We start from the raw sequence: 25,578 nt of genomic DNA, 5'->3' as shown, positions 1-25,578 counted from the left end.
TTAGAAGAACTACTTTTATTGAAGACATTATGGTAAGAGTTGGTGTTTCTATAATTAGAGAAAAAGTAAAGGGCCTATTAAGTATTTTTTTTTATTAACTCTTTATGCTTTCAAGGATATGATTGGACCATTGAATCCTTCCCTTTCATTTTATTGGTCAGAAGCCTGTGACCAGTAAAATGACTAGTTAAGTTCCCTTTTTTCCCCTTGAATATTTATTTATTTTAAAATAAATAAATCTTCACATTTATTTTATTTTATTTTAAAATTTTATTTATTTATTTGAGAGAGAATGAGTGAGAGAGTGCATGAGAGAGGAGAAGATCAGAGGGAGAAGCAGACTCCCCAAAGAGCTGGGAGCCCGATGCGGGACTCGATCCTGGAAGTCCGGGATCATGACCTGAGCCAAAGGCAGTTGCTCAACAAACTGAGCCACCCAGGTGCCCCACATTTATTTATTTTAAAAGATTTATTTATTTTAGAGGGGGAGAGAGCATGAGTGGGAGGGGCAGAGCAAGAGGCAATGGGAATCCCAAGCAAAGTCTTTGCCGATCATGCAGCCACACGTGGGGCTTGATCCCACAACCATGAGATCATGACCTGAGTGGAAAGCAAGGGTGTGATGCTCAATGGACTGCCACCTGGGCGCCCCATGATTTATTTATTAATTTGAGAGAAGGGGGGGTATGGGAAAGAGGGAGAGAGAATCCCAAGCAGACTATGCTGAGTGCGGAGCACAGCTTAGCTAGATCCCGCGACCTGAGCTGAAACCAAGAGTCAGGCACTCAACCGATGTGCCACACAGGCACCCTTAGTTAAGTTCCTTTTTAAAAACTATTTTTATGGGGGCGCCTGGATGGTTCAGTGGGTTAAAGCCTATGCCTTCGGCTCAGGTCATGATCCCAAAGTCCTGGCATCCAGCTGCGCATCTGACTCTCTGCTCAGCAGGGAGCCTGCTCCCCGCCCCCTGCGCCCCCCCCCCCCCCCCCCCCCCCCGCCTCTCTGCCTACTTGTGATCTCTGTCTGTCAAATAAATAAATAAAATCTTTAAAAAAAAATTATTTTTATGGATCAAGTTGTGTTCTTTATAAAAAAACCATTTTATAAAATTTTATTAGCTCATGTTTAAATCGGTGGTAGTAGTAAATTTTTCTACTACATTTATTGTTTGCCTTATAGGTCTTTTTTGCCTTTTTTTTTGACTTATAGTTTTCATTTGCAGAATTAAGCTGCTAGACTTACTGTTTCTCCTCAAATGGAGAGAAACTGAGTTCTTGTGAATGTTATCCCTAGGATCCCAGTGTGACTGATAAGAGAGAATGGAAGCCTGTGCACTATGCAGCTTTTCATGGGCGACTTGGCTGTTTGCAGCTTCTAGTTAAATGGGGATGTGGAATAGAAGATGTGGACTATAACGGAAACCTTCCAGGTATTCACAAAAGCAAATGTTTTAGTTTTTTGTTAATGTAAACTTTTTTTTTTTTTTAAGATTTTTAAATTTATTTATTTGACAGAGAGAGATCACAAGTAGGCAGAGAGGCAGGCAGAGAGAGAGAGGAGGAAGCAGGCTCCCTGGCAAGCAGAGAGCCCGATGCGGGACTCCATCCCAGGACCCTGAGATCAAGACCCGAGCCGAAGGCAGCGGCCTAACCCACTGAGCCACCCAGGCGCCCTGTTAATGTAAACTTTTAAATGATTGATTGTGTTTAAGAAATTTAAACTGTCAGGGCACCTGGGTGGCTCAGTTGTTAATATTCTTGCCTTTGGCTCAGGTCATGATCCCAGGGTTCTAGGATCGAGCCCCACATCAGGCTCCCTGCTCAGCAGGGAGTTGGCTTCTTCCTCTGCCACTCCCCCTGCTTGTGTTCCCTCTCCCACTGTCCCTCTCTCTGTGTCAAATAAATGAAAATCTTTAAAAAAATTTTTTTAACTGTCATCATTCTAACAGTCCTTCAGAAAACTAAAGTAGTAAATATGTTGTCATGAACATTTTTTATTCTTATGCCTGTGTTATACACCTGTCATGTGATTTTCTTTCTGGAGCCATATCAGCAAAAGAGAAATTGGCAAAACTGAACTGGATTTACTCTTCGCACCAGCTATTTCCTTCATCTTCTGTCCAGTGTTATTATTTTTTAACTTCATGCAGCTCCACTTCCCAGACTGCTGCTTATAAGAAATAGTATAAATAGTAGACGCTAGCGTATTTGTGTTAATTTGCTAACTTCCTGCAATTAGCTGGCCAGTTGCAACCTATACTCTAAACACCCTGTCTTCTCCCAAGAGGTGCTGTAGAAATGCAGATGAGGGTTAGATCATAGTGAGGGTGGAGTGAGGATTACTAAAAATGATACTTGAATTATGTCTTTAAAGAATCTTAAGTAGCAAACAAATGAAGGGGAAGTGTAGGCAGAATGATATGAACAGGTTTGATCAAATCACTCTGTTGCTTAAATACTCCATAGATTTCTGAGGAGCTCTAATTTCTTAGCTTGGCATGCTATACCTTTCTAATTTGGTTCTTTTTTTTTTTTAAGATTTTATTTATTTATTTGTCAGAGAGAGGGAGAGTGAGAAGGCGAGCATAGGCAGGCAGAGGCAGAGGGAGAAGCAGGCTCCCTGCTGAGCAAGGAGCTGGATGTGGGACTCAATCCCAGGACACTGGGATCATGACCTGGGCCAAAGACAGCTGAACCAACTGAGCCACCCAGGCGTCCCTCTAATATGGTTCTTATATACCTCTTTGGCCTCATCTCTCTAACATCCTCATCTAACTGGAGAATACTCTCCAGTTCCATCCGTATTGTTGAAAATGGTAAGATTTCATTTTTTTATGGCTGAATAATATTCCATTGCATCTGTCTATCTATCTATATGTAGATATATATACCACTTCTTCTTTATCCATTCATCTGTCTACGGACACTTAGGTTGTTTCCATATCTTGGCTATTGTAAATATGGCTACAGTAAACATAGGGGTGCGTATATTTTTTTGAATTAGTGTTTTCATTTTCTCTGGGTAAATACCCAGTAATGGAGTTACTGGATCATATGATATTGCTATTTTTTATTTTTTTGAGTTTCTTCAAAAAAACCCAAAATACCTCTTTTCCCCAGTAATTGCACCAATTTACATTTGCACGAATGGTATGTGAGAGATCCCTTTTCTTCACATCCTCTCCAAAACTTATTTCTTTTTGTTTAAAGATTTTTAAAAAAATTTATTTGACAGACAGAGATCACAAGTAGGCAGAGAGATAGGCAGAGAGACAGAGAGAGAGAGAGGAGGAAGCAGGCTCCTTGCTGAGCAGAGAGCCTGATGCAGGGCTTGATCCCAGGCAGAGGCTTAACCTACTAAGCCACCCAGGTGTCCCTTGTTATTTCTTTTTTTTTGATGCCAGCCATTTTGACTTGTATGAGGTGATATCTCATTGTGGTTTTGATTTGCATTTCCCTGATGATGAATGATGTTGAGCATCTTTTCATGTGCCTGTTGGCCATCTGTACATTTTCTTTGGAAAATGTCTGTTCAGATCCTCTTCCCATTTTTAATAGTATTACTTGTATTTTTAGCGTTGAGTTGTATAAGTTCTTTATATATTTTGGTTATTAACCCCCTTATTGGATATCATTTGCAGATATCCTTGTCCATTCAGTAGGTTGCCTTTTTGTTTTGTTGATGTTTCCTCTACAAAAGCTTTTTATTTTGGCATAGTCCCAGTAGCTTATTTTCTTTTACTTTTTAGCATGAGGAGATGTATCGATAAAAATGTTGCTAAGGCCCATGGTGAAGAGATTACTGCCTTTGTTTTCTTTTAGGGGTTTTATGATTTCAGGTCTCACATTCAGTTCTTTAATCCATTTTGAGTTTATTTTTGTGTATGGTGTAAGAAAGTGGTCTAGTTAAATCCTTTTACATGTTGCTGTCCAGTTTTCTCAGTGCCATTTATTGAAGTGATTGTCTTTTTTTCTTTTTTTTTTTTTTAAAGATTTTATTTATTTATTTGACAGAGAGAGATCACAAGTAGGCAGAGAGGCAGGCAGAGAGAGAGAGAGAGAGAGGAAAGCAGGCTCTCTGCTCAGCAGAGAGCCCGATGCGGGACTCAATCCCAGGACCCTGGGATCATGACCTGAGCTGAAGGCAGAGGCTTAACCCACTGAGCCACCCAGGTGCCCCTGAAGTGATTGTCTTTTCCCTATTGTATATTCTTGACTCCTTTGTTGTAGATTAATTGACTATGTAATTGTGGATTTATTTCTGGGCTATCTATTCTGTTCCATTGATGTATGTGTCTGGTACCATATTGTTTTTATTGCTATAGTTTTGTAGTTATTCTTGAAATCTGGGATTGTGATACCTCTAGCTTTGTTTCTCAAGATTACTTTAGCTTTTTGTGTTTTTTTTTGTGGTTCCATTCAAATTTTATTTGTTTAAATTTTTATTTGTACTAGTTTTGTGAAAAATAATGTTGGTATTTTGATAGGGATTGCATTTAGTCTGTAGATTGCTTTGGGTAGTGTGAAGATTTTATCAATATTGATTTTTTCCAATCCATGAGCCTGGTGTATTTTTCCATTTGCTTGTGTTATTTTCAGTTTCTTTCACTGTCATCTTAAGGTTTTTAGAGTACAGGTCTTTTACCTCCTTGGTTAAATTTACTCCTAGGTATTTTATTCTTTTTAGTGCAATTGTAGATTCTTAATTTCTCTTTTTCCTGCTTCATTATTTGTGTATAGAAATGCACCTGAATGCTGTGTATTAATTTTATATCCTACAACTTTACTAACTTCATTTATTACCTCTAACAGTTTTTTTGGTGGCATCCTTGGGGCTTTTTAGGTATAGTATCAGGTCATCTGCAAATAGTGACAATTTTACTACTTCCTTACTGATTTAGATGCCTTTGTTTTTCTTGTCTGATTGCTGTGGCTAGGACTTGGGAGTACTCTGTTGAATTAAAGTGGTGAGAGTAGACATCTTTGTTGAGTGTCTGCCTTTGGCTCACGTCATGATTCCAGGATCCTGGGAATGGGCCCTGCATCAGGTTCCCTGCTCAGCAAGGGCCTGCTTCTCCCTCTACCTCTGCCTGACACTCCTCCTGCTTGTGTTCTCTCTCTGTTAAATAAATAAATAAAATATTAAAAAAAAAAAAAAAAGAGAGAGAGGCTCTTAGTTCATCAGCAGTGAGTATGATGTTGACCGTGGCTTTGTCATATCTGGCTTATATTATGCTGAGTATGTTTCCTTTCCACCCACTTTGTTGAGAGTTTTTATCATGAACGGATGTTGTGTTTTGTCAGATGCTTTTTCTGTATCTAGTGAGATGATTTTAATGTTTTTTTTTAAGATTTTATTTATTTATTTGACAGATGGAGATTACAAGTAGGCAGAGAGACAGGCAGAGAGAGAAGGGGGGAAGCAGACTCCCTGCTGAGCAGAGTCCGATGCGGTGCTCGATCCCACGACCCTGAGATCATGACCTGAGCTGAAGGCAGAGGCTTAACCCACTGAGCCACCCAGGCACCCCGATCTTCTTGTTTTTATCCTTTCTCTTCCTAATGTGATGTTTCACATTGATGGATTTGTTAATATTGAACCATCCTTGCTCCCTGGAATAAATCTCATTTTATTGTGGTGGGGGAACTTTTTAATGAATTGTTGAATTCAGTATGCTAACATTTTGTTGAATTTCTGTGTCTATCTTTATCAGAGATATGGGCCTGTAGTTTTTTTTGTTTTGTGATTTTTTTTTTTTTTTTTTTTGTAGTGTCTTTGGTTTTGGTATCAGGGCAATGCTGGCCTCTAAGAATAAAGTTGGAGGTTTTTCTTCCTCTCCTATTTTCTGGAATATTTTGAGGAGAATAGGTGTTAACTCTCTTAAATCTTTGGTAGAATTTTCTTATAAATCCTTCTGATCCTGGACATTTGTTTGTTGGGAGTTTTTAGATTACTAGTTCAATTTTTTACTAGTAAATAGTGTGTTCAACTTTTTAAATTTCTTCCTAATTCAGTTTTGGAAGATTTTATATTTCAAGGAATTTATCCTTTATTTTTTTCCTGGGTTCTCCCAATTTGTTGACATATGATTTTTTTTTCTTTTTTTAATTTATTTTTTATTTTCAGCATAACAGCATTCATTATTTTTGCACCACACCCAGTGCTCCATGCAATCCGTGCCCTCTATAATACCCATCACCTGGTACCCCGACCTCCCACCCCCCACCCCTTCAAAAAACCCTCAGATTGTTTTTCAGAGTCCCTAGTCTCTCATGGTTCACCTCCCCTTCCAATTTCCCCCACCTCCCCTCTCCTATTTTGACAGATCACAAGTAGGCAGAGAGATAGGCAGAGAGAGAAGAGGAAGCAGGCTCCTCGCTGAGCAGAGAGCCTGATGTGGGGCTTGATCCCAGGACCCTGCGATCATGACCTGAACCGAAGGCAGAGGCTTAACCCACTGAGCCACCCAGGCACCCTTCATGTCATTTAAAAATATATATATTTTTTTAATTTTTAAGTAATCTCTACACTGAATGTGGGGCTCTAATTCATAACTCTGAGATCAAGAGTTAGGTGCTCTACCAACTAAGCCAGCCAGGTGGCCCTTTCCCATTTCATTTCTGATTTTATTTATTTGAGTTCTCTCTCTTTTGTTCCTTGATGAGTGTGGCTAAAGGTTTATCAGTTTTGTTTTGTCTTATTGTTCAAAGAGCCAGCTCTTGGTTTCATTAGTCTTTTTTGTTATTATAATTGTTATTTTTTAGTCTCTCATTCATTTCTTCTTTGATCTTTATTATTTCCTTCCTTCTGCAAACTTGGACTTTGTTTTTTTGTTTTTTGTTTTTGTTTTTTTTTTTAGTTCCTTTAGGTGTAAGGTGAGATTGTTAACAATTTTTCTTGTTTCTTCTTCCTTTTTTTTTTTTTTTTTTTTTTTTTTAAATTTTCTTGTTTCTTGAGGTAAGCCTCTTAGAACTGCTTTTGCTGCATCCCAAAGATTTTGGACCATTACATTTCCATTTTCTTTTGTCTTCATGTGTATTATAATTTCCTCTTTGATTTCTTTGTTGACCCATTGGTTGTTTAGTAGCATATTGTTTAGCCTCTGCATGTTTGTGTTTTCTGTTTTTTTCTTGTGCTTGATTTCTAGTTTTATACTATTATAGTTGGAATAGATGCTTGATATCATTTCAGTCCTCTTAAATTTGTTGAGATTTGTGGCCAAATGTGATCTGTCCTGGAGAATGTTCCATGTGCACTTGAAGTCAATGAGTATTCAGGTGCTTTGGGTTGGAATATTCTGTATGTATCTTTTAAGTCCATCTGGTCTAATCTGTTGTTCAGAGCCACTATTTCTTTATTGATTTTCATCTTGGATGATCTAGCCATTGATTTAAATGAGGTTTTAAAGTCCCTTACTATTATTTTATTACTATCAGTTTCTCCCTTTATGTCTGTTTGTATTTGCTTTATGTATGTAGATGTTGGGTGCATAGATATTAATAGTCGTCAAATTCTCTTATTGCATGATTGTTTATCATGTCGTAATGTCCTTATTTATCAAAAGGCCTTTGTTTTAAAGTCTGTTTTGTCTGATATAAATATTTCAACTGTAGCTTCTTTCCCCCCACTTTCATTTGTGAGTGAAACAACTTTTTCCATCCCTTCCTTTCAGTCTTTATGTGTCTTTAGGTCTGAAATGAGTTTCTTATAGGCAGCATATAGATGGGTCTTGTTTTTTATCCATTCACTTCCCCTGTGTCCTTTGATTAGAGTATTTAATAATTTATATTTAAAATAATTATTGATCAGTATTATAGAACATTATTTTACATATTTAATGGCCATCTTGTCATTTCCTTTCTTTTAAAAAAAAATTACTGTTCTTTTTATTATTTTATTTTTAATTAACATGTAATATATTATTTGCCCCAGGGGTACAGGTCTGTGAATCGTCAGCCTTACACACTTCACAGCACTCACCATTTCACATACCCTCCACAATGTCCATAACCCAACCACCCTCTCCATACCTCCCTTCCCCTCCAGCAACCTTCAGTTTGTTTTGTGAGATTAAGAGTCTCTTATGGTTTGTCTCCCTTCCGATCTCATCTTGTTCCATTTTTTTCCTTCCCTACCCCCCAGACCCCTCCCCCCAGTCTGCCTCTCAAATTCCTCATATAAGGGAGATTTTATTTTATTTTTTAAAGATTTTATTTATCTACTTGACAGGTCACAAGCAGGCAGAGAGGCAGGCAGAGAGAGAGGGGGAAGCAGTGAGCCCAATGAAAGGTTTGATCCCAGTTCCCTGAGATCATGACCTGAGCCAAAGGCAGAGGCTCAACCCACTGAGCCACCCAGGTGCCTCCTTTTTCTTATTTTAAAAATATGTTTACTTTTAAGTAATCTCTATACCCAGTGTGGTGCTTGGCCTCAAACACTGAGATCAAGAGTTGCATGCTTTCCTGACAGTCAGCCAGATGCCCCTGGTTATTTTCTTTTTAGAGTACCAGTTCAAATTTTTTGTTGAGTACTATTTTTTTATTGAGTTTTTCTCTCTTTTTAAAAATTGTAGGGCTTCTTTATGTAGTCTAGGTACAAGGCCTCTGTTACTTATATGCGTTGCAAATATCTTCTTTCAAATATCTTTTCCATCCTATGGCTTGCCTTTTCATTTTTTTCAGATTTTTTTGATGATAGAAATTTTAACTGCAATTTAGTAAGTTTAATAAGCTCTTCCTTTATAGCTAGTCCTTTTGAATCCTATTAAAAAAAAGTTTTTCCCCACTCTTTGATCATGAAGGTGTTCTTTTATATTCTAGAAATTTTTTTTAAAAGATTTTATTTGTTTATTTGACAGAGATTACAAGTAGTCAGGCAGACATAGAGAAGGGGGGAAGCAGGCTTCCTGCTAAACAGAGAGCCCAATGCAGGGCTTGATCCCAGGACCCTGAGATCATGACCTGAGCTGAAGGCAGAGGCTTAAACTACTGAGCTACCCAGGTGCCCTTCTTCTAGAAATTTTATTTTACGTTCACGTTTAAATTTCTAGCCCACCTGGAACTGACTTTTCTGTAATACAGAGTAGGGGGCAATTTTGTTTTTATTTGATTTTTTATTAAATATGCCTGGTCATTTTTAAAAGTCTTTCTGCTTGCTCATTTTTTAAAAAATTGACATTTATTTCTTCAAACAAGTATAGTTTTTTATGACCATATGTAGTATATTTTTAAATAGTATAATATAAAGGTTAAGAATTTGGCTTCAGTCTCTGCTCAGCAGGAAGCCTGCTTCTCTTCCTCTCTCTCTCTGCCTACCTCTCTGCCTACTTGTGATCTCTGTCTGTCTAATAAATTAAAAAAATCTTTAAAAAGAAAAAAAAAGAATTTGGCTTCAGTACTAGATTGCTTGTGTTAAAATCTCTTAAGTTATTCATTCAGCATTTATTTGCTGAGAATCTACTACGTGTCAATCCCTCTTCTAGGGATGTCCCACCAAATAAAACAGACCAAAGTCCCTGCCTTCATGTGGTGGTGGTCAGGACGTAGATAATAACAAAAGAATATAAATTATATTATAGAGTTATGTGTGTGGATAAAATCAGAGAAGGGAGTAGAATATGAAAGAGGATGAAGTTTAAAATAGGGTGGTCAGGGAAGCCTTCATGGAAGAGGCAATAGTTGGATAAAGACCTGAAGCAGCTGAGGGAGTAGATCTTGTGACCATAATGGGGAAGGGTTATTTCAGAAAGAGGTAATAGCCGGTGAAAGCTCCTGAGGCAGGAGTGTATTTGAGAACAAGTAGTAACAGCGAGCCAGTATGGTTAGAACAGAAGTGAGAGGGTGAGTTATAGATAACAAAGTCAGAGAGGTAACAGGAGCCGTTGAAGGATTTTGAGCACAGCACTGACATGGTCTGACTATATTTAAGAACATTTTCTCTACCCCTTCCTGCCTGCCGTTGCCCAGCCTAACCACACCACTCTCTACACGGAGATTTAGTATAGTGCTTCCAGTGTCTTCTCCAAAGCGTTACTTACCACCTGTGTCCTTTTCAATTAAGTCCTTAAGCCCTCCCAAGCTGCAGTTTCATCATCATAGGATTTTTGCAGCACTTGAATGAAGTAACATGTAAAAGAAATGTTAAAGTTGTTTCCACTATTCTTTGACTGGAACACCAATGGAATCAGACTGTACTCTTCTCTCCATCTCTGCCTCTGCCCTCCTAGCCCCAAAGTTCTAGAATCCTAGGATTTACAGATGTTGAACCACCCTTGCAGTCAGGAATAAAACCCATTTAGCCACAAACAGAAGAATGAAGCTGGGCCATTTCCTTGCAACATACACTATCGACTCAAAATGGTTGAAAGACCTAAATCTGAGATAGGAATCATCATTCTAGTGGAGGGCATAGGCAGCAAATTCTGTGACCTCAGCTGCAATTTTTTGCTAGACACGTTTGCAAAGGCAAAGGAAACAAAAGCAAAAATGAATGACTGGGACTTCATCAAGATAAAAAGCTTTTGCACAGCTAAGGAAACAGTTGACAAAACCAAAAGATGGCCGACAGAATGGGAGAAGGTATTTGCAAAAGACATATCAGAGAAATGGCTAGTATCCAAGATCTGTGGGAACTTATCAAACTTATCAAACTCAACATCCAAAGAACAAACAATCCAATCAAGAAAAGGACAGAAGACATGAACAGACATTTCTGCAAAGAAGACATCCAAATGGCCAACAGACACATGAATAAAACCTCCACATCACTTGGCATCAGGGAAATGCAAATCAAAACCACAGTGAGGTTGTTGGGGATTGCACTTTTCAAGGAAATATTTTGGTGCCTGCTCTTTGGTATCTCTTCTCTGGTGTCTGTACATTCATAGTATGTGTATCTATTTAATCATTTAGTCTGCTGCTTTGGCAAGAGTAGAAGGCTGAGTAAGGACTTGTTGGCTCCCTATTACACAGGGAAGGGGCAGTCATCTCCCTGTGAGGATGAGAGCCAATGTTGTTATTTCTTTCTTTGAGTTATTTTATAGTCCATTAAAATTTATTTTTTCTCTTCCTGCTGTAGTTCACTTAGCAGCCATGGAAGGTCACCTTCACTGCTTTAAATTCCTACTCAGCAGAATGAACAGTAAAACCCAAGCTTTAAAAGCCTTCAATGATAATGGAGAAAATGTATTGGATCTGGCCCAGAGGTTCTTTAAGCAGAACATTTTGCAGTTTATCCAAGGAGCTGAGTATGAAGGAAGTGATCCAAAAGATCAGGAAAGTAAGTAATAAACCTGAAATGTTTTAGCATTTAATAAGTAGAGTAAGTAAAAAAAAAAAAAAAGTTATAAGGCAAATGTTATGTTTAAATATGTTACTTATAATTGTCCACACATTCATTCAGTTTCTCTTCTTTATTATGAAATATTTTAGGCAGAAATATATAAAGATTAATGCAATGTAATGAATACATTTTTTATGCCACTGATTTAAGAATAAAATGCTGTACATTTAAAAGCTTCTTGGTTCTGTCTCTTTGATATCATTCATTTCTTTTTCTTCTCAGAGGTAACTATTGTTTTGGATTTTTAATTCCATTCTATAGGTTTTCTATTTAGTGAATATGTACTCACAAAAATATGCACTATTGTGTGTTTTTGGAGAAATAGACTAACATGTTCTAACTAAGAAATCCTAAAATTCAGCAGTCGAAGGATTCATATGATTGGCCCATGTGCTGTGCGTGCTTTCTTCCCAACTAGCTTTCTCTGCTTGTAGCAGATTTAGCAGGAGGTGGGGAAGGGAGCAAGACTATAAGATTCAGACCAGAGATTTTCAAGGTCTGATTTGTACTCATTACTTTTGTTAGCATTCCATTGGTGAAAGTTGAGTCACATGGGCATACTAGCTGTGGGGAAGCCTGGGGGATTCAGTACCTAGCTGAGAAGACTCACCTCAGCTGAAGCTCTCGTACTATTGAAGGCAGAGCATTTTAGTAGACAACTAACAGTCCTTGAAACTTCTTTTAAAATCTTATGAAAATGGCATTTAAACAGTATGCATTCTCCTATTCCTTGCTTTTTTCCAGAAAATACTATGTTTTTGATATTAGGCCAATGGAAGTATTCCAGTTTATCCTTTTTGTTATGTAGTATTGCATTTTGTGAAAACCATCATTTATCCATTTTCCAGTTTGTTATTTAGATTGTTTTTCACTATTACAGTCAGTGTGGTCATGGATATTCTTGTATGTGTCTCCTTAAGTACATATACAAGAGATTCTTTAGAGAAGTAGGTCATTACCTTTTTAACACATAGCCCCCACAGACAGTATTTGCGTGGCACACTGGGATTGTTGGTTGTGCCTTCTTGAGGGACTGCCTATCTTCTCTGAAGACTGAGAGTTAGGAGCTTGGCTTGGGCAAATAGGTGTGCATTCTGCTTTAGGGTTTGCTTGGTGGGATATGCCCATCTTCAGTATAAACAGGGATTGCTAGATTCTTCATCGGAGTAATTACAGAAGTTTACACTCTCATCAGTAATGTTTGGTGGGAATTTAGAGGAATGATATTCAGTATTGTCAGACTTTACAATTTTTGCCAATTGGGCGTGAAAAGCCTTAATTTGTACTTTGATTTTCATTTTCTTTTTATTATGAATGAGATTGAATATCCTTCTGTAAGTTAATGGCTATTGTAGTTTTCTCCTCTATAAATTTCTTGCCTATACTTTTCTCCCTTTTTTTTTTTAAGATTTTATTTACTTATACATGAGAGAGAGAGAGACAAAGAGAGAAAAAGAGAGAGAAAGGCAGAGGCAGAGGAAGAAGCAGGTTTCCTGTGGAGCTGGGAGCCTGACAGCAGGACTCCATCCCAGGACCCTGGGATCACAATCTGAGCTGAAGGCAGAGGCTTAACTGACTGAGTTACCCAGGCACCCTAGTTTACACTCATGAAACCATCACAATCTAGATATAAAACATTTCTATCACCTCTGGATGGACCTCTTGCAGTTCACCCTTACTTTCACCCTGGCCCCACAAAACCACCGACTTGCTTTCTGTCCCTATAGATCAGTTTGAATTTTCTAATGGAACTATTTTGAGATTCACCCCTGTTATGTATATTAATAATAGTTCATTCCTTTTAATTGTCGAATAATACTCCATTATATGGTTGTATTGTATATTTCTTTTTAACAGTCACCTGCTGATGAACATTTGGATTATTTCCAATTTTGGACTATTATTAATAAAGCTGTTCTGAACCTTTACATAGATATATGTTTGTAGTTCTCTTGGTAAATATGGAAGAGGGGGATGTATGGTGGGTTTTTGTTTAACTTTAAGAGGTTGTGTAACAGGGGCACCTGAGTGGCTCAGTCATCTAAGTGTCTGACTCTTGACCCCAAATCAGGTCTTGATCTTAGGGTCATGAGTTCAGGCCCCACGGTAGGTTCCATGCTGGGTGTGAAGCCTACTTAACAACAACAACAAAAAAGTTGTTATCAACTATTTTGTAAAGTAGTTGTATTGCTTATATCCCCACCAGACATGTATGAGAATTCCATTTGCTCCATGGAATTGCTAGCACTTGATATGGTCAGTCTGTTTTATTAGCTGTTCTAATGGATGTGTAGTGTTACCCTACCATGGTTTTAGTATACATCTTCCTGAAATCTAATAATATTGAGCATCTTTTCAAATGGGCATTCGTATATCTTTTTTTTTTTTTTTTTTTAAGATTTTATTTATTTATTTGACAGAGAGCACAAGTAGGCAGAGAGGCAGGCGGGGTGTGGGGAAGCAGGCTCCCTGCCGAGCAGAGAGCCCGATGTGGGGCTCCATCCCAGGAACCCGGGACCATGACCCAAATCAAAGGCAGAGGCCTTAACCCACTGAGCCACCCAGGCACCCCGCATTCATATATCTTTTATCAATATCTGTTTAATTCTTTTGCCCATTTGTAAATTGGGTTTTTTGTCTACTAATTACTGACTTTTGACAGTTCTTTAGAGTTTTTGTCAGGTATATGTTATGGCCTATATTTTCTCCCTTTCTGAAGCTTGCCTGGTTTCATGGCAATATGTACATATATTTTAAATTTTTATTTTAGAGAGAGAGAGGGCATGTGATTAACAGGGGAGGGGCAGGGAGAGAAGGGAGAGAGAATCTTAGGCTCTGTGCTCAATATGGAGCCTGACACATGGCTTGATCTCATGACCCAAAGATCATAACCTGAGCCAAAATCAAGAGTTGGATGCTTAACTGACTGAGCCACCCAGGCACCCCATGGAGTGTCTTTCAAAGAATGAAAGTTTTAAATTTTGGTAAAGTACAATTTATCAGTCTTCATGTCTTTTGTTGTGTGTCCTATCTGTGAAATATTTGTTCACCTCAAAGTTAGCAAGATATCCTTCAATAGTTTTCTTCCTTTTTTTTTTTTTTTAAAGATTTTATTTATTCATTTGATAGACAGAGATCACAGGCAGAGAGGCAGGCAGAGAGAGAAGGGGAAGCAGGCTCCCTGCTGAACAGAGAGCCCAACGTAGGGCTCAATCCCAGGACTCTGGGATCATGACCTGAGCCAAAGACAGAGGCTTTAACCCACTGAGCCACCCAGGCGCCCCTCTTCAATAGTTTTCTAAAAATTTGTCAGTTTTAGCTTTTTAATTCAGATCTTCGATCTACGTCAGGTTAAATTTTATGTGGAATTTTGAGTGAAATTAAGTGTTCATTTAAAATTTTGTTTACCCCCCACGCACATACAGCTACTTGTCCTAGCACCATTTTTTTTTGGAAAGGCTTTCCTTTCCCCATTAAAATATTTTGTCAGCTTTGTAAAAAGTCAGTTGGCTATATATGTATGGGTGTGTTTCTGGCCTCTGCATTCTGTCTTATAGATCTGTTTATTTGCCAATACCACAACTGTCTTGATTATGATAGCTTTATGGTAAGCTATCAATCATATCAAAGCTATTATGATAGCTTTATGGTAAGACTTAGAATCGGGTAGTGTAAGTCTCCAACCTTGTTCTTTTAAAAATACTCTTTGTAGGGGCACCTAAATGGTGCAGTTGGTTAAGTGTCCAACTCTTGGCTTCAGCTCAGATCATGATTTTGGGGTCGTGAGATCGAGCCCTGTGTTGGGTTTTGTGCTCAGCACAAAGTCTGCTTGGGACTCTTTCCCTCTCCCTCAGCCTCTCCCTACTGTATTCTCACTTTCTCTCTCTAAAATAAATAAATAAATAAATAAATCATTCAAAATACTCTGGCTGTTCTCTTTCATTTCTGTATTTAAAAATGAGAATAACTATATCTCATTTAAAAATCAACTAAGTTGTTAAAATGGTTATAATGAGGCATTACTTACCAGTGCTTACTACCATGTCTGGCATTCAGTAAGGGCTCAGTATATGTAGTTGCTACATTAAAAACATTTTATCAAGTACTTACAGTTAGGTACTAGGTCAGGTACACTTATACAGCCATATGTGTATGTATATGTGTTTGTATATATATGTATACTTCATGTGCTTCCAGTTTTTATACAAAGGGTTGAAAATGACCATCTTCTTATGTTTTGTGTTGGTCTGACGATGGAATATGGCTAAGAATAGTTCTGGTACAGTACTACTCTTGGCATGTTTGAAGTCCTGTGGGGAGAAAGGGCTACACAGTTAATAATAATCTTATTTTATGATTCTCTTTTTATTACTTGTCATTGTATCAACTGAACTAATTCTAGTGTAACATTCTTAATTGAGTTAATATTGAAATTTGAATTTTGTGACTGCTTAAGGCAGGGGAAAGAATGACCTGATACATTTACTGAAATGTTGAATTTTTATTCATAGCTTTAGCATTTCCAGGTCATGTGGCTGCCTTTAAAGGTGATTTGGAAATGCTTAAGAAATTAATTGAAGATGGAGTAATTAATATTAATGAACGTGATAATAATGGATCAACTCCTATGCATAAAGGTGAGTTATGAGTCCTGCTTCATTTTCAGTTCTGACACAATTACTGTTTTTTACCTTTTAAAATAATTATCCCTTAGAAACATGTGAAAATGTAGAACTTACCCTAATACCCTAGAGGATATCCGTCTCCCTTATATGATACACAGAGTACTTATTTTCAGTTCATTTGTGATACTCCTCTTATGATGCCAGAAATTAACTATCACATTTAGGGTAATTCCAGTGAAAATTCTCTTAAGACATTGACGTGTTAAGATATGAAATTCACAGCTGGAGAAGTTTCTTAGGACTAATATTTTCTTAGGACTAAAATGATCTATTAATTCTTGCTAAAGCATGATAAAGGTATAACAGAACTTGAAAAAAGGTATAGCAGAATTTTCTTCTTGTACTCTGTAAAAATGTGTTTACTTTTATAGAAATATCAATGAACATTAGATTTAAACACAATTTCCATATGTCCGCCACTTTCATTTGTATTCCCTACTTCCTTCTGTGTGGAATTCTAAAATATTAATTAGCTTTTTGGTTTTTTAATCAGACTTTGTCAAATTGTCAACACCTTGTTGAGAGTATGGGTACTCTAGGATTTACTTTTGCCAGTCTTCCTTTAATTTATAAAATCAAATACCAAATCTTTAACTTAATGCATCTGAAATTTCCATTCTGCTTCATTTGTGATATTGTAAGCTATTTCGTAATGTAATGGCCGGTATTTCTTTTTTTTTTTTTTTTTAAGATTTTATTTATTTACGTGACAGAGAGATCACAAGTAGGCAGAGAGGCAGGCAGAGAGGGGGACACAGGCTCCTTGCTGAGCAGAGAGCTTGATCCTGGCTCTATCCCAGGGTCCTGAGACCATGACCTGAGTCGAAGGCAGAGGCTTAACCCACTGAGCCACCCAGGTGACCAATGGCCAGTAATTCTTATAAAAATTTTAAAGGGGGCACCGGCTAGCTCAGTCAGTAGAGCATGTAACTCTTGAAGTTGGGGTCATGAGTTCTAGCCCTATGGTGGGCATAGAGATTACTTAACTCTTAAAAAAAAAGAGGGCAGGGGTAGAGTAAAAAGACAGTAGGGTAGCTAAGGCAGTCATGTGTTTGAATTATATTTTATTTTGTAAATAACTTCTGATAGTCCCAATCATAGGTTATGTTCTTGTTGGTTAGCTTCTTAGTTTAATTGTTAAATTTGGTTTACTTCATAATGAATCTCCGATATAGAATTTAAACATCATGTGTACCAATAGTTTTATAAGAGAGGTTAGGTGGAGTAAGAAGGGGAATGCAAAGGGGGTTTCTTCTACACACAGAGAGGTTCCTATTTTGGCAAACACTTTATTCCAGACTTGGAAAATCTCACTTCTCCATCTTAGCTTGGCTCCCTAGGGGTTTAGCTCTTCACCATGGGATTTGTGAATGGGGAGGAAATTTAAAGTGTGCACTATGTATATGTATATATATTTTTAAATGGAGCAAAGCCTTCATTTATTATCCTAGATAATACCACTTAAAAAAAAAAGATTTTATTTATTTATTTGACAGAGATCACAAGTAGGCAGAGAGGCAGGCGGGGCGGGGGTGGGGAGAGCAGGCTCCCTGCTGAGCAGAGAGCCTATGTGGGGCTGGATCCCAGGATCCTGGGATCATGACCTGAACTGAAGGCAGAGGATTTACCCCACTGAGCCACCCAGGCACCCCTAAATATAACCACTTTTTATTACTAATGTATATGTAGGGTATCATTCAGACACTGTAGCAAAAGATAGGTGTGATCATAACGTTTATATTTCATCTTCACAGGAAGAATTAAGTTTTATTGATGGCTGTTTTTCAGCCTTTCTCAGTCGTTTCTTCACCACTGGAACTAAGATTGAAATGAGGGACCTGGAAGTAGATTCTCAAGGGCTTAATGCATAACAGTAGGGTGTTTGTGATGCAGCCCTTGTGAGAAGATGGGAGGGTGAAATTGAGGAACCCAAAGTGTTTGCCTTTCACCCCTTGTCTTGTCAGTCTGTCCATTGAGGACTCCCAGGCCCAGGAGTGGAACAAGGAGTGTGATGGGGGATGATAAGTGGCTACAAGTAGGGGAAGGGGCCTTTTGTGTACACTTGGCTTTCCTGATGAACATCTGTGTGTTTAGATTATATCCAAATTGGGTAAATTAAAGTTGTCTCTTTATAACTTAATCCACATTTTTTACATTTATTAATCTCTCTGCTTCTTTTTCTTTAATTTTGATTTTGATTCAATAAATAAGTTACGATGTTTAAAGATTCTTTTTTTTTTTTTTTTTGATAGAGATCACAAGTAGGCAGAGAGGCAAGCAGAGACAGGGGGAAGCAGACTCCCTGCTGAGCAAAGAGCCTGATATGGGGCTCAATCCCAGGACCCTGAGATCATGACCTGAGCTGAAGGCAGAGGCTTAACCCACTGAGCCACTCAGGCGCCCAGTTGCAGTGTTTATTATTGAGGCGTTTTTCTTGGTCATTTAATAATTGTTAAATCCACTGTGACTGCTCCTTTTTTTCATTTGCTAAGCCATAAGTATTTCAAATGATTTCTTAAAAATTTCTAGCCACAGAATAATTTTATCTGTTCTCTTATAAAACATTGGTCAAATTAATCACATATCCTAACCAATGTACAATAAGGATCTTGGGTAAAAATCCTTTTATTTTATTTCATTTTAGAGAAGTTACTTAGCTTTCCATCCCCCTCTTTGTAAGCATTACCTGTGTAATAAAATTTAAATGTGGGGTTAAGCTCATTCTATCTTTGACAAAACAATTATCTGTGATTCATAAATACCTTTTGTAACTTTTAAAGATGGAATATATTGCTTTTTTTTTTTTTGTCTAAAGTGAGGTTATTTCTAGAGGTCTGGGAAATCTTGTACTGTTTTGAGTGTTTTTTTTTTAAATTTTATTTATTTATTTGAAAGAGATCACAAGCAGGCAGAGAAGCAGGCAGAGAGAGAGAGAGGAGGAAGCAGGCTGTCTGCTGAGCAGAGAGCCCGATGTAGGGCTTGATCCCAGGACCCTGGGATCATGATCTGAGCCGAAGGCAGAGGCTTTAACCCACTGAGCCACCCAGGCGCCCGTGTTTTGAGTGGTTTTGGATTTTCTGTAGGAGAGAGCAAGAAAGCCCAGAATTTTCAGGGGCCAATTCTGAGTTAGGGAGTTGGCTGTGAATGAACTAGAGGAGGACAGAAGAGTTCTTACTTTGTCACAGTATCTGACTTTGTGTCCTCTTTTCTCTGTTGCCAGTATTGAAGGTGAATTCCCTTTTTGAGGCACGAGAGGTATATCAAAAGCTCCTAGTCTTTGATTCATTTTACAGAGGCACTTATAGTCAGCACCCACCGTATGTCTGCACCACGTAGACAGTGTGAGGTCCAGACCTTATTGCTAAGGAGTACATACTTCCAACCATGAACATCTAGAGATTTGTACAAGTCAGGAGTAATTGATGCCAAAAAGTATTTGTTTCTTAAAATACATGCAGTAGGAATTCAGGAGTAGAAACTGAGGAATAGAAGAAGTTGGTAAGGGTTAAATTATGAGAGACATGTTCGTGGGAATTCAGAAATAATACCTTATGTTTATATGCTTCTTAATGGGGTGTAAAACTGTCATCACATTTAATCCTTATTTTAATTTTATGAACCCTCTTTCTAAGTATGAAATCATCTCTGTAAAACATGAGGAAATTGGGGTCCAGAGGAATCAGTTTTCTTGACTGAGGTTACACATCTGGTAAGAGCAAAGCTGACATTTTTCTTAGTATCCTCATTCACTTATTCATGCCTCAACTTCATAGACCTTTATTGAGGGTCTGTATGTGCCAACCACTTGCTAAGTTCTGTCCTGCCCTTCAGTCTCACTGTTTAGTAGACCTAAAGTCAGATCTTTTAAGTCTATTAAGTATCTTTCCACCCAGCTTCCCTGAATCTTCAGATGGATCTAGAAGGATGAGTAGAAGTTAGATGAACACATAGCTGAGGGCTGGGCACTAGGCAGGAGGACACATAGACAGAGTTGTGGAGGTGAAAATTAATCCTGAGTGCTTGTATTAAGGACAAAATGTAGAAAAAGGTGGTAAACAGTTCAGGTGATTAGTGAGGGGCCTGTAAATGTTGATTCATGAGAGTCAGAAGAAGAACCTGTTACATAAGATGACCAAGATTTTCAAAGTCCATGTAGTCAGCCCTGTGGCTGGACTGTGCTCATATTTTGGTCAGATGTAAGATTCGTCAGGAGCTATAGATAGCAGCAGGTGAACTCTGGATAAAGACTGGGAAAACCTAGATTATAGTTTCAAATCCATTACTTGCGTGCTGCGTGATGTTAAATAAATAACATCTTTGAGCTTCAACTTTTATATCTTCTTCAAATTTTTATATAAATTTTATATTGGGATACAAAGTCCTCTGTATTGGAGGTAAGCCCAGTAGATTTTTGATTAAGTGTTTGCCTAATGAATACATAAATGAACAGAGAATAACATCTGCCCAACTTTTGTTGGTTATTACAAGGATCAGTATTTATGAAAATATTCTCTAATGGTACTGTCCGAGATATCAGACAACTGTTACTAATAACAATAACTTTTTGTGTGTATTTTTGTTTTTGTCTTTTTTTTTTTTTTAAACAGCTGCTGGGCAAGGCCACATAGAGTGTTTGCAGTGGATAATTAAAATGGGAGCAGACAGTAATATTACCAACAAAGCAGGGGAGAAACCCAGTGATGTGGCTAAAAGGTATCCCTGTCTGCTTCACTTCTTTCTTTTGTTTTTAAGGTTTTGGGTATACTCTTTTACACTCAGAAAGCTCTTAGGATTTAATGGAATTATAGGACTCCATCAAATGCTGACAGAGTAACAATTTTCCAGCTGAATTGACATTTGATGATAAATCAGCTCTTCTCACTAAAGTAATGATTTTCAGCTGGAAAGTAGTATTGTCCCCTTTCCTCGTGGGGGGCAGGATTTGGAAATGCATGGAGAAGTGTCACATGACTGGAGACTATCACTGATATATAGTGAGGTCGGGTCCAGGAATGCTAAACATTTGACGGTGCTTAGAACTGTGGTACAGAATGAAGAATGGTGTCACCCAAATGCCCCTATTTCTTTAGAAATACTGTGTGATTAAGAGGCATAATCAAAAGGAGCCACTTAGGTTTTGAAACAAATTTTAATATTTACATTTGAATTAAATATAGCACCTGCTATTAAGCATCTCCTGCTCATCTCCTATGCAGGTCCTCAAGGAAAATTTAGTCCATCCATTTATTCATTCGGTTATTTTTCATTCAACTTCCTATGTACTTAGCATGTCCCTATTGCTATGGTTAATGTTAGGATTACAAAGATGAAAAAACACAGTCCTTGTTCTCAAGTCTAAAATCTTATAAAGAGATTCAGTACATAAACATAATTATTATTAATTATAATCATTGTAACACATTACATGTTATGTATAAGATACAGTAAGAACATAGGAGAAAAAGTGCCCAGGTCTTCCTGTTTGAAAGTTTTGGGGAAGTTAGGAAGGAACAGAAGGGGAACAGAATTTATATAGAGGTCAGGGAAATTTTTTATTTTTGGAGGAAGCAACATTTATGCTGATGCCTTAAAGGAGGAAGTGTTGTAAGATAGTACTTTATGTGTTTGAGGAATTGCTTGTGGTCCAGAACTGCTTGAATGTAAAGTAGGAATGTGGGCTAAAATTTGCAAATGAGGCCCAACAGGATGCTAATCATTCAATGTTAATCATGCATTGATTGCTGTGCAATTTTTAAGAGTTCATTGTCCTTACAATTTTGAGGGATTTCTTTGAGGCTTTGGAGCATGATTTTGTGGTACCACATACCTAGGATCATTATCTACTTAGGCCCACTTTAGTTTTACTTTGGAAAACAGCTTTATTAAGGTTTAATTGGTATATGATAAAGTACACATCTTTGTACAGTACAAACTGATGAATTCTGACATAGGTACTTACCCATGAAACCATTACTGCCATCAAGATAGGGAAAGTCTCCTTGTGCCCCCTTTGTAATCTGTCTCCTTCCCACTGCTCCCCACTTTCCCTTCCCCAAGCAAATGCTGATCTGCTGTCTGTCACTATAGATTAGTTTGTATTTCCTAGAATTTTATATAAATGGAATCATATAGTACATATGCTTATATATCTGCCTTCTTTCGCTCAGGTTAATTATATATGAGGTTCTTTCATGTGTATTTGTAGCTCATTTCTTTCTTATAGCTGAGCAGTACTCCCTTGGCTATAGAATTCCATAGTATTCCATAGTTTGATAATGTGGTAACCTGTCAAAGGACATCTTGATTATATCCATTTTTTGGAAATTATGCATAAAGCTGCTCTATCCATTTTTTAAAAAAAGATTTTATTTATTTATTTGTCAGAAAGAGAGAGAGAGAGAGAAAGCACACAAGTAGGCAGAGAGGCAGGCAGAGGTGGAGAGAGAGGCAGGCTCCCTGCTGAGCAAGGAGCCCGATGCGGGACTCGATTCCAGGACCCTGGGATCATGACCTGAGCCGAAGGCAGCGGCTTAACCCACTGAGCCACCCAGGTGTCCCTGCTTTATCCATTTTTGGTAATTATGCATAAAGCTGCTCTAAACATTCATGTACAATATATTTTTTTAAGATTTTATTTATTTATCAGAGAGAGAAATGGCAGGCAGAGGCAGAGGGAGAAGCAGGCTCCCTGCTGAGCAAGGAGCCCGATGTGGGACTTGATCCCAGGACGCTAGGATCATGACCTGAGCCGAAGGCAGCTGCTTAACCAACTGAGCCACCCAGGCGTCCCTCATGTACAATATTTTTTTGTGTGAACATCAGTTTTCACTTCACTTGGGTAAATAATTAGGAGTAGGATTGCTGGGTCATATGATAAGAGTATGTTTGCTTTATAAGAAATTGCCATCGTGCCTTTGAAAGTAACCATGCCAGTCTGCATTCTCATCAGCAGTGAATGAGAGTTTCTTTTGTTTCTTATCTTGCCAACAATTGATATTGTTCATTCACCAATGGAAAATATACAGATGGCAAATATGTATATGAAAAAAATGCTCAAAATCATTTTTGTTAGGAAAATGCAAATTAAAGTTTAGACAATGAGATTCCCCTATATATCTTTTAGAGTTTTTGTAATTCATGCACCAAAATGCTAGATGTGTGTATAGTGTTATAGAAACACTATGAATCTGGCATAAAGTAGGTACTCAGTAAATAATAGCTGTTAATTTTAACTTAGTAGTAAAGATAATGAAGTCTATTAACCTTACAACTTCTTAAGATGTTTGTTACCATATCTTTAATTATGTATAGTACCTGGTGAAAGGTAAGGATATTTGTGTGCATGTGGTTGTATAGGTATGTGAAAAAAGTGGGATTTGAGATTTTGTGTTTGAGTAGTTCTCCATGTCATAAGAGAAAACATTAAGCATTTCAGTTAGCAAGACTCTGAGAAAACCATGCAGATTATATGCAATCACAACATCAGCTCCAAAAGCAAGGCTGTATTACTGGAAGCTTCATTGAGATATGGGAAAGATCAAAGAAAATAGAAAAGGTAGATGGAAAAGTCACGATTTTTTCATTAAATTTCAAGGCCATGCCACGTTTTGGGGTTGAGGAAGGATGAAAATTAAGGGGCCTAGAGCTATATTTAGCCCTAAAACTGGAACCAGAACTATTTCTGAAATCTCAATTTGGCCATCAAAAAAGGTAGTAAATATAGGTAACAAGTAGGGTGGTTCTGGGCTTTCTATTCAGTTGAGCAGCTCTGTCTGGGGGCACCCCACATATTCTTTTGATATTGGGTCTCCTCTCCCAGTTGGATTTTTACCAATAAAAATTATGGAACAGCCTTTAACATGACTGTTTGTCCTCAGTGTCCAGTAACTCTTTGAGCTGGATGTATGTTTAATTGTCACTGACTTTTAGGTGCAGTTTTGCTCCTTTACTTGGGGCATTGGTAGCATAATGTACAGAGTGTAATTCGCTAAATTAAGTGGAGAGTGCAGTTTCAGTTTGAAGAGGATTGTGAATCTTGTTAATTACTGATTCTTTTCTACAGGTTTGCCCATTTAGCAGCTGTAAAGCTGCTAGAGGGACTACAGAAATATGACATAGATGATGAGAATGAAATTGATGAACATGATATAAAGTTTTTTTTAAGACATGGTGTTGAGGGAAGCACTGATGCCAAGGATGATTTATGTCTCAGTGAGTCGGATAAGACAGATGCCAGAAGTAAGTGTGGTAACTCTGTTGTGATTTATTAAGAAATACAATAGCCAGTTTTTACCACAAATCTGGAAATTATTCTAAAGACACGGGTGCCTGGGTGGCTCAGTGGGTTAAAGCCTCTGCCTTCGGCTCAGGTCATGATCTCAGGGTCCTGGGATTGAGTCCCACATCGAGCTCTCTGCTCAGCGGGGAGCCTGCTTCCCCTTCTCTCTCTGCCTGCCTCTCTGCCTACTTGTGACCTCTGTCTGTCAAATAAATAAATAAAATCTTAAAAAAAAAAAAAAGACACTTAGCATCTGCAAAGTAAAATACATTGATATTTTTCGGGGGAAACAGACTAGTACAAATACTTGTACTAGGGGTTTTTGAACACAGAATGTAAGACATGATCTCTGTCCCTCAAGGAGGAAAAAGTTATATAGGAGGAAAAATTACTTAAGTAGATCACAAGAAACAGGGAAATAAACATCTCAAGTATTTCCATGGTAAGTTGGCAAATGATTTTTACAGATAATAATAGCAAATATCTATTGATTGTCTACTGTGTGCCAGACAGTGATGTACATATAATCTTGGGGTTGTGGGATCAAGCCCCACCTTGGCTTTGTGCTTAGCAGTGAGTGTGCTTGTGATTCTGTCTCTCCCTCGCCCTCTGCCCTCCCTGCCCCAGGCCCATGCACTTATACAAGTGTCTCTGTTTCTCAAAAAACAAAATACAAAAAACAAAAACAAAAACCCTTAAAAAAAGATAGAACTGATAGGACTGATAGGATTTGCTCATAGATTTGGATCTGAGGTGTTACAGAATGAGAATAATCCAGGTTGACTCTTAGATTCTTGGCCTGGGCTACTAGGTGGTAGTTTAAAAACACTGTTCACAACAGAGTAGAGTAGCAGGGGAGGCTTTTCACAAGTGGAATTTGGATTTATCCTTGGAGGGTGGCCAGAATTAATTAATTAATTGTTTAATTTATTAGAGAGCACATGAATGTGATAGAGTATGAGCAGAGGGGATGGGCAGAGGGAGAGGAAGCAGACTCCCCACTGAATAGGGAGCCCAGTGAAAGGCTCAATTCTCGGGCCCTGAGATTATGACCCAAGGCAGACACTTAACAGACTGAGCTACCCAGGTACCCTAAAGGATGTCCAGAATTTAGATAGGCAAAAAAAAAACCCCACAAAAAAACAAAGAAGCACTCCATTTACCCAGCTTATATTCCAATATATACTGTGCGCACAGGTCTAGACTAAGGGACTAGTGCAGTGCATCAGAAAAAGTCCTGCTTTCTGAAATTCAGAAAACATTCTGAACCTGCTC

At 38.0% G+C, this 25,578-nt stretch overlaps 1 protein-coding gene across 1 annotated transcript in view; it reads left to right on the top strand.

The window, feature by feature from the left end:
- The window catches only part of ANKRD42 (ankyrin repeat domain 42), a gene marked incomplete at its 5' end in the record, with an annotated part of 56,380 nt that overhangs the window by 14,933 nt on the left and 15,869 nt on the right, over positions 1-25,578 (top strand). The window contains 5 exons of the mRNA XM_032359712.1: positions 1,294-1,429; positions 11,077-11,277; positions 15,852-15,977; positions 20,633-20,738; positions 24,088-24,263. Coding sequence (XP_032215603.1) covers positions 1,294-1,429; positions 11,077-11,277; positions 15,852-15,977; positions 20,633-20,738; positions 24,088-24,263 — 745 coding nt within the window. The remainder of the gene's footprint in view (positions 1-1,293; positions 1,430-11,076; positions 11,278-15,851; positions 15,978-20,632; positions 20,739-24,087; positions 24,264-25,578) is intronic.

Source organism: Mustela erminea, chromosome 9 (assembly GCF_009829155.1).
Source record: "Mustela erminea isolate mMusErm1 chromosome 9, mMusErm1.Pri, whole genome shotgun sequence".
Taxonomy (NCBI): Eukaryota; Metazoa; Chordata; class Mammalia; order Carnivora; family Mustelidae; genus Mustela; species Mustela erminea.
The sequence above is the reverse complement of the archived record's forward strand: the minus strand, read 5'-3'. Positions and strand labels throughout refer to the sequence as shown.